At 36.3% G+C, this 10,408-nt stretch overlaps 1 protein-coding gene across 1 annotated transcript; it reads right to left on the bottom strand.

The window, feature by feature from the left end:
• Positions 1-3,981: 3,981 nt before the first annotated feature.
• LOC149212127 (uncharacterized) lies at positions 3,982-9,516 on the bottom strand. The gene is made up of 5 exons (XM_089391727.1): positions 8,741-9,516; positions 7,308-8,144; positions 5,733-5,906; positions 5,424-5,543; positions 3,982-4,704 (listed from the first exon to the last, which is right to left on the bottom strand). Exons 1-5 carry the CDS (start codon positions 8,828-8,830, stop codon positions 4,582-4,584), a joined length of 1,344 nt encoding a protein of 447 aa, XP_089247853.1. The 5' UTR covers positions 8,831-9,516; the 3' UTR covers positions 3,982-4,581.
• Positions 9,517-10,408: the final 892 nt, after the last annotated feature.

Here is a 10,408-nt window from a genome sequence, read left to right as displayed (position 1 = left end):
TAGCCTAAGTATCCTTGACTTAGCCACATGCACTAAAAATCATGTTCACACTTGGTTTTTGGTAAACTAGCTTGGTGGACCAACTTTCCCTTGTTTTTTGTCTTTAAAAGCTTAATATTATGGAAATATTGGTCCAACCACTTTCCTAAACCATTTAGACATCTAAGTGCATGTTCACACCTAACCACACCTCATCCACTTGAGTTATTTGAGGATTGGCGCCCCACATGAAGATTCCCCCTTAAATTACTTGTGTTTAATTTAACTAGAATTCTAGATCTATCAGAGTTTCTGCAGGAATTCTACAAGTTTCCCTTCACATGTAGGACCCATAGCCTTTTTATTTTCCTTAGACGACTAGACCATAGCCACAACTACTAAGAAAGAACATTTTTTTGAATTTTGCTCTCTGCAATAATAAATTGTGCCATGATCATTTTTCTTAGACGACTAGAACAAAGTTTTTTACCATAATAACCGCAACTGTCACAAACAACAATCTTTGAATTTTACTCTTTATCAAATTACGCTACTATGCCATGATGATATTATGCTATAGTATATCTTTTTTTACCATCTAATATAAATTAAAAATTATATACATAGACCATTGTTTTAAAAAATAATATAAATTATTATTATTATTATTATATAGTATTCCTTTAATAAATTATAAATATAATCATAATTTTATATCTAAATATTTTCAAAAATTTATAATTAACTTAATAAATATAGAATATTATTATTATTTAAAAATTATAAATATAATCATGGTTTTATATCTAAATATTTAATATATATATATATATATATATATATATATATAACTATTTTAAAATATTGCGTTCCCTATATTTTGAAGGCCAATAATATTGAAAAATCCGATATTATTTCCGTTTGAAAATAAAAACGAAATGTGTAATTTTCAACTCCTTGGTCCTTTATTTCTAGTACAAAACTCACATTGAGGTGAATGGAAAGAAAGGGAATCTAGGAGAACTGATAACGAGAGGGCCCGGGGAATTTTAATACCATTACTGGAAGGATGAGGCAAACATGTACAAATAGAATCTAACCGTGAAAAAGTGGATCCCCACTACCTGCTTAAAAGGCCTTTTACGACTGGGCCTTGGAAAATAAAATAGCTTGGTTTTACAGTTTTAGATTTTTAAGAATTCAATGCATCACCTGCATCTAACGCATTAGATCTAACCAATCCACTGCGTTTTTCTTTCACCTCAGAAATATTCTCTGTTGGCTCCTGTTTGCCCTCTGTTGGAGAACAACATAAACGCACTGAACCAGGCTGCTTCCTTCTTTCGGCCCTTTTATTTTACTCGTGATTCAAGCTTTGTCTTTTTTTTTTTGTTTAAGCCACATTCAAAGACATTTCAGAGATAGTTTATGGGATGCAATATAGATTTATGGAGCCACAGGTATTGGGGTTGCAAGTTCTTAGTTTAATTTAGATCTAACCAATCCACTGTTTTTTTCTCACCTCAGAAATTATACTCTGTTGGCTCCTATTTGCCCTCTGTTGAAGAACAATACAAAGGCACTGAACCAGTCTGCTTCCTTCTTTCAGCCCATTTATTTTTACTCATAATTCAAGCTTTGTCACCTTTCTGTTTGTTTAAGCCACATTCAAAGACATTTCAGAGATGGTTTATGGGATGCAATACAGATTTATGGAGCCACACGTATTGGGGTTGCAAGTTCTTAGGTTTATTTAGATCTAACTGATCCACTGTGTTTTTTCTCACCTCAGAAATACACTCTGGTGGCTCCTATATGCCTTCTGTTGAAGAACAATACAAAGGCACTGAACCAGTCTGCTTCCTTCTTTCAGCCCATTTATTTTTACTCATAATTCAAGCTTTGTCTCTTTTCTGTCTGTTTAAGCCACATTCAAAGACATTTCCGAGATGGTTTATTGGATGCAACACAGATTTATGGAGCCACAGGAATTGGGATTGCAAGTTCTTAGTTTAATTTAGATCTAACCAATCCACTGTGTTTTTTCTCACCTCAGAAATATACTCTGTCGGCTCCTATTTGCCCTCTGTTGAAGAACAATACAAACGCACTGAACCAGTCTGCTCCCTCATTTCAGCCCTTTTATTTTTTTTTTCAATAATTCAAGCTTTGTCTCTTTTCTGTTTGTTTAAGACACATTCAAAGACATTTCAGAGATAGTTTATGGGATGCAATACAGATTTAGGGAGCCACTGGAATTGGCGTTGCAAGTTCTAAGGTTAATTTAGATCTAACCAATCCACTGTGTTTTTTTCTCACCTCAGAAAAATACTCTGTGGACTCCTATTTGCCGTCTGTTGAAGAACAATACAAACGCACTGAACCGGGCTCCCTTCTTTCGGCCCTTTTATTTTTACTCGTAATTCAAGTTTTGTCTCTTTTCTGTTTGTTTAAGCAACATTCAAAAACATTCAAGAATACTTTATGGGGTGCAATATAGATTTATGGAGCCACAGATACCGGGGTTGCAAGTTCTCGGGTTAATTTAGTATTTGACATCACTTGATAACTCTGCAAGTGAAGTGGTTCCATTTGGCATTGAAGTTGGTTTACTTATGAGTTGCTGTGAGCTCTGCTAGGATTACATTTATGTAGAGACTACATGAGTTGCAACTTGTAATATATATTTATAAACACGCAGGTTTTAAGGTGCAATTTCTTGGGTTAAAATATCAGCAAGACAACCGTTACAATTCTGAAAGAAAAAAATAATGATATAATAATAATTAACCAGAAAAAAAGATCATATAACAAATGATTCATTTCCAAATGTAGTATAATATCTGACTTTGCCACATTACAATCGCCTGCCAGTTTTGTAGCCTGAATTCTTTGGCTCTAAGCTTATGTTGCATTTTGCTTCACACTATTTGCCGGATTGTTACTAATTCCGAGCTATCAGAATTCGAATCAACACAAGGGCTAGAGAGTTTTTTAGAAATGCAAACCTCCATGATTAGCTGTTTTATTATTAATTACAGCAAACTACATATTTGCCTTATTGTTCTATCTCTTGCATCTGTTGCAGATTTGCAGTAATCATATTCTTAGGCCTGCTATGGCCTAATATCGTTGAATCCACTCATTTGAATTGCCTCCCAATATCAATTGAGCAAAAGATTAAAGTTTGACACCTTACATAAGACATCGATGTGGAATGCAAAGCTTTTAAAACCAACAGTCACTCTCATCAGATGCTACTGCTGCAGCAGACTTTTCAAGACCTGCAGAATAAAGATCTAGGAGAGGAATTGGAAAATGGAAAAGATGCAAAGGTGATTTATTACTCAAATAATGTATCTAAGTATTAAGTATATGATTGTCAATTGGGTTTATTTTGGGTAATTGGGAGGAATGATTGTTATCCTCCCCACCTAAGTTCAATTTTTGTGAGTGGCAGGATGGACTTTATTGTAATGGCTTCAAGCCTTGTTGTTGAGTCTTCAGTCCCTTGACGACCAAAACATGTATGTTCCTTATATGAAATATAAAGATATTTCTCATGACAAAACAAACAAAACAAAACAAAAATATTAAGATTATTTAGATCTTCTTAACGTCAATAAAAAAGAGTCATTCAGTGCAGCATCACATATCTGATAGCTGATATGCAGTGTCAGAGATTAAAAATAAGATAATTAGATTAGACACCTGCAAAAAAATCGAGGATTTTGTAGACCAATTGATCCAAGACAATTCATAAAGGAAATTCTACAGATCCAATGATGACAGGTTACTTCAATATCAGTACGAGTATTAAGACACACTCTACATCTCATACCGTATCTAGGTCACAAAGGCATGTGAGAACATTACGAATCTATTAATTCAGATATAGTTTAGACGATTGTACCATCAAACAAGAGGTGGACAGAAATGAACAGAGCTGCTCTGGTCTCAACTCATCATTATGCCTACTTGTACGCAATAAGAAGAGCATGCTCGCTTAAAATTCATGGGGCATTCATATTTTTTTGCTGCTCAATCAAATATACAAGAGAAGAGATTATTGACATCGAACATCTCCCTTCTCATACTTAACTTCTTTTGTCACGGAATAATTGACTAGTGATTTTATTCTATGTGAAACTGAGTCACAAGCTTCTAAGCATAGAAAAGAACATAGGTAAGGAAGTTTCTTCCAGACCAATCTTAATAAGCTTAACATCAATGCTTCTTTGATTGGTTTTATTATGTACAATGACGAATGGTAATGAAGAGTAATTTTATGTCCCTGCAAGAAACCTAGATTAGCTACCTTCTGCAGATTGTGCATATTTATTGCTATTCTTCTGCTAAATATGGTGCAGAATGATCTATGGTAATCTAAGTAGCCCTTTGCCCTTGGCGAAAATTCAACCCACTGAGTATATCTACAGTGGCCACATACTCAGTCCTAATAGAGAAACCATCAACCTGACACTTGTACTGTAGAAGTTGATGAGAGTGACAATATAAGAATTAGTGCGTTTAACTAAGCTCAGGCTCCAACAATGAATAACAGCCCGAATCCTTCACAGGCTGGCCGCTGAATATTAAGAACTAAAAGCCAAAAGGGTAACCATTGTTCCCGTTGAGATGTGTCATTCTGATCATCCCATTGCTGAAAGTTGTATGGCCATTGCCAATCAAGAAATCTTCATCATCCTCTTGAACAGCATCCACCTGGAAATGAAAAATATCAAATCAATTTTAATTTCATGATAAAAACTACAAAGGAGGAACTATTATTACATGCTTTGTCACCTCACTTTGGCTACAGTTTCTCAAGAGGAAGATAAACATGATGAAAGAAAAAATCCTTTTCATGAAACCAAGTTGTATATACTCTTTGCTCGATATGCAATGGAGCAAACATGGTTCAATAAAAATATTTTAAGCAAACTAGAACTGAAATTCAAACAATGAAAATAGATGATCATCTCTCTGTGGCAAAGTCCAGGTGTAATCACCCTATATACGAAATCAAATCAATACTAGAAAATTGAAATACTAAAAAGGCCAAATTAATCTTAAATCTTTAAACCTTACGTTTATCTGATTAATGATTCTCTTTGTAATCCAGATTCTTCAAACATTTGGACACTTAGCAAATAGTAAAGTTTCCAATATGCACTGGAAAGCCTATGGGTCGTACTGTAGTTCTCTGATTCCAACCATCTTTGGATCAGTGGATATCAACCAATATTAAGATGTAAAATCTCTCAAGACAATTTTGACAGATTATAATCAAAAGAAATGTAAAACATCCCTTCCAAAGTTTTTTGAGAAAAAACGATCATCAGGTAATTGTCCAAAAATTATTTCTAATGTGAATACAATAACACTACTGTCATATAATCTAAAAGTCCAGTACCATGAATGGTATCAAGTCTCAATTATACCTCGTCTTCATCATCTTCATCATGGTGTAACTTTGAAGGAATATCTCCTGCATCTTCATTCCTGGCAAACCTCCCCCTCACTCGTGGTCGGCTATCAGCCAATGTTTTCCTGCATGCATACTGAAAATACAAACTTCTCATGAAGACAGGTATGACAGGCATATTGTAGTATCGTGAACAAAGTTACAAACAGAGAAACAAACTGAGAATCCCAACAATAGAAATACTTAATGGAGAGAACTGGGGGGCTGGCTTAGATAATACTACTAAATTCTAATGGAGAAAACTACAGGACCAGCTTAATAATACCTTAATCTTCTTATTGAAATTTCTTTCAGTGCGCTTCTTCCTGTATCTGTGAATTCTTTGCTTGCGCTCTTCTGCACTATAACGGCCAATTTTAAATCCTGCTTCTTCAAAACTTGAAGTTTCAGATGTCAGAGGGCTTCCAGATCCATGGTTCAATTGCATCCCATTGCTTGTCTGCAGTAATACCAAAATATTGAAATATTACAAAAGCTCCAAATCTGACAGAAAAGATAAAATAACAAAATATATCAAGCACGGAAGTGTACAGAAGCAGTCGACTAATAGAATGAAAATCAAAAGCCCTTCCAGATTCCAAACTCATGAACAAACCGACCCAATTACATAACTGCTCAAGAGAAGCCTGAATAAACAAATCAGCACCCAAGAGATAAATAAGCTTGGGACTATAGAAGAAGCCAACTCCTCAATATCCCTACTGCAGGACCATCCTAAAATGAAGAAAATAGTAGCACAAGTGCAATAAATGCCACAAGAAACTAATAGCCCTCGTGAATTGAACAGGGGAACCTAAACCAAAAGAAAGCAATTGTACAATGGGCAAAATGGTAAATATGAACCTAAATCCAAAGAGTAATGTAACAGCATAGAACAACTGCATAAAGAATCCCTGTGAATCATTTAAAAGATCAAATCAGGCCATCTACCAATATGGGCAAATGCCCCCAAAATCCAAGAATAAATGAAGAGTCCGAGATTGAACACAACTAAGAGCGAAAAACAACAGCCCTGGTGCTGCAAAGGAATAAAGAGGCTTTTTTTTCTTTTTGTAGATATTTATTCTCAACAGAAGCCAAAGATACAAGCAGCCAAGTGCCAAAATGGACAAAGCCCACCCAAAATCAAAGAAAAACAGCAACACTGGATCCAGAATGAAATGGTTTTAACTTTTCACGTTTAGAGTTTAATTAATCTTTTCCACACAATGGAACCCAAAAAGGCTAAAAGGTAATCCAATAAAATCGAACAGTCTTGGTAGTAAAATGGAATAAAGAAGACTAAATCAAAAGGAAACAAAACAGCCCAGTTGGAATAGTAAACTGAATCGGCCTCCAAACACAAACCAATTGCCACAATGCAAAAACAGTTCAGGGGATCAAGCCTACTAGGTAGATTTCTAAGTGCAAAAAATCCTAAAACCAAAAACACACAGCACAAACAAGCGACATTAACAAAGGTACGAAAACAAACCTCACCTGCCCAAATGAAACAATGAGCCAGTACACCGAGCATGTAAACAAACCTAACCTGCCGAAATGAAAATAAGAAGCCAATACACCAAATATGAAAACAAACATAACCTGTCCAGATGAAACAAGAAACTAGCACACCAGGTACCAAATTCAACATTACAAGCACATACAACAGAACCAAAAAAAATTCGTAAAATTTCCCAGCAACATAATGTTAGTTTGTTTTGCAAGTGACCAGTGTGTACCACCCATGATACAGTGATGACGTGGGTGCCTAAAAAGCTTAGAATAATTATGTCTAGGCCCTAAGCTTTGCCAGCTCAAAGCCAGAAGAAAGAAGAAAGCAGAACAATAAATTTCAAACCTGTATATCTCCTGTGCTGAAAACTCGGCGCATTGGCCTCGAGGCAGGCCTGATGTTCATCCCTTGCAAGTCAGACAACTGGGGTTGCAATCTGTGGGTCGTGCTTGGCAATTCTGTAACAGAAGTATATACAGGAGAAAATTGGGGGTGAAAGGAAGCCTCATTGATTCTGGGATTAGTCCTTAATTGATCCAATGAATGACTGCTGAAACTTCTTTGCATCATACTGGGCCTGTGTGTATAGGTAGGAAGAGGAGATAATGAATCCTCAGTGGTATCTGCCTTTGAAACAAAACTGCCAAGGTCAATGGAGCTGCCAGTCCTCGGTACCGTAGAAAACTGAACGGTGGAGGCAAGCTCTTTGTTTTTCTCCAAGAGTAGCTCCTCTGTGGTACTGCTTGCTAATACCTCTGTAGAGCCATTAGACAGGCTAATTTGGGGTGAAAGTAGGGAAGCTTGGTTAAATGCTACAGCCAGTTGGGTTGTTGGGGAAACTACAGTAGGAGCGCTGTAAGTCACAGATGGGTAGGAGGAAGGCATACCATTTGAGGAAGGATAACCTATAAGAATCGAAGACTCTGGCTCTGTTTTAGCCTCAGGAAACTGCAAAAAAGTAGTAGCTTTATCCATAGAATCAAGGGACAAACTGTGCAGTTTCTGTGCGGTCTCCATGTTTTCATCAGACTCAACTGGTAGGACGATTTCCTGCTTCTGGGCATCTCCATTCCATAGAACTCTATCCTCATATAGAGCTCTGTCATGGATAGAAGACTTGATGAAATCACCACTTTCTCCAAAATCGAAATCTGGAACTGTTATCCCTTCAAAGAAATCCTCCTGCACATAGAAACAAAACTAAAATCATATATCCACTGATTGCACTAACAGAAACAAACTTTCTTTAGAGCTATGTAGAAGTGGGGAGGTCCATCAACACTTAGTGTTATTCATGTGTGCGCGCAAATGAACATGGGCACTAGCACAAAGCCATCTTAACTCTGGTTTTACATCCACTCGAGGTTGCAAAGCTTCAGGATTCATCTCAAAGGACGCATTAAGACATGGTGTATGTGGGTTAGAATTCGAGATATGCGACCTCTATCTTTGCAACCTAGAGATGCATCACAGTATGTGCTACTCTTCAATCCAATACATAGTACAGCAATTTGATATGCACCTCTCTTTTCCAAAGCTCCAGGATGCATATCTCGAATTAACACAGATCGATGGCGCATTGAATCACGGTGGGGGCCAGAATGGAATTCCTCATATACAACCTCAAGCTTATGTCAAACCCAAGTTTAGATGGGTTTGTGCTAGGCTTCAATCGGAACACAATATAGCAATCAATCAACCAGAACAACATACAAAACCTGTCAAAATTCCTGATAATCTAAAAGAAGACGTTTGACAACAAAATCATAAAAACTTACAGTCAGAAGCTCCTTCTCAAGCTCCCCAAAGTCTCCACCGTGGAGCAAACTATCAGTATAATGGATCATGAGATCACTCTCAGTAGCCATAACTGAACAAACTCTAAACCCCTACTGAGCCACTGGGACACACCCAAATACACTTTAGGACCCTTGTCAGGCCTGAAAATCCTGCAGCAACCCCACAACTCAAAACCCCACAGTAGGAACAACCCCACCCATTCTCAGTAGCGGTAATAACAAGCAATATCTCCCTGTACTGCTCATGCCTATAGATCTCAGTCAGCAAATGCCCACATGCACAAGTTCTCAGGCACACAATGCTCCTCTCTCAGGGAGCAGGAGCCCGTACTTGTATAGATTATGGACAGTTACTTGCACCCCATAAAAGATATAAGAAGATAATCGCCAAACTCATGAAGAGAAATGCATTAACCCAATACATACAATCTCTAGAATTACACCATGATTCTCACCCTTGTTGCCTCCGCCCATAAACAACCATAGCCAATAGCAATGAAAAACTCCTTACAAAACCAAAACCATGGCAACTATAATCCCTTCAAAATAAAACACATCAATCCCTGCATGTCTAAAGATTTTATCCCGGTCAGTAGAAGGATTAATCTATAACCCAAATTCAATGAAAACCAATCTGTATTCCATTCTCAGGCTCACACAAAACACCACCCCAGCCCCTTCCAGACTGACACATATATATATTCTCCTTTACTCTCATTAGATACAAAACCTACAATCATATCAACATAACAGCATCGTACTATTAGATTATCACCCTTCATGTCAAGACTAAACTCTGCTTATATATATATATATTTCAGATACATTATACAATGTATATATACTCATACGCTTCCATAGATAACAGTGGCACGGTATCCAATCATCTTTCCCCAAAAAGACATTTATAATATATATACACCCCATAAAATCTCAGTGGCATCTTCCCGAGAATAAACCCGCATTGATTGGTGTATTCATTCCAGAGTACTATACACAATATATAATTTACCTTGGAAATCTTACTACCCGGGTTTGTTGTTTCTCATCCTTTTCTTTTGGTTTCTTCTGGCTTTATGTTACCCGTCTGATATATTATTAGGCCTTTTAGGGCTTCGAAAGAAGCCAGGTGTTTTATAATCCGAGAGACCAGATCTTTTAGTAAGACTAAATCATAAACAGGTTGAAACAGGGAAAGATAAATTAAGAAGAATTCCAAATAGTTTTTTTTACTTTAAATTTCTTACACTGCATGTTTGTTTGTTTTAACAGGTAGGAAAACCTATCATGTTACACTGTAGGTTTATTTGTTTCTGGGCTTTTCTGTATTTACATAATTATTTAATATTTATTAATTATTGTAGGTTCTAAATATGGTAATTTTTATAATTTTAATTTTAATTTAACAATTTTAATATATAAAACTGTTTGATGTTCCAAAGAAAATCCAGGTTCTAAATACGAGGGAACAAACTTTTAACAAGGGTTCTAAGTTCGAGAGAACAAACTTTGAATCCATGTATATTCAAACAGGTTGGAACAGTGAATGCGCAATTCCGACTTACCCATTTATGTTTAAAAATTTACACACAAATGATCATTAATTTATACGATGTTTAATGTTCATCATAGTCTTAAGATGAAAGA

This window comes from Pinus tabuliformis, chromosome 1_1 (assembly GCF_031772625.1).
Source record: "Pinus tabuliformis cultivar Carrire ecotype Pingquan chromosome 1_1, CPIR1, whole genome shotgun sequence".
Taxonomy (NCBI): domain Eukaryota; kingdom Viridiplantae; phylum Streptophyta; class Pinopsida; order Pinales; family Pinaceae; genus Pinus; species Pinus tabuliformis.
The sequence above is the reverse complement of the archived record's forward strand: the minus strand, read 5'-3'. Positions and strand labels throughout refer to the sequence as shown.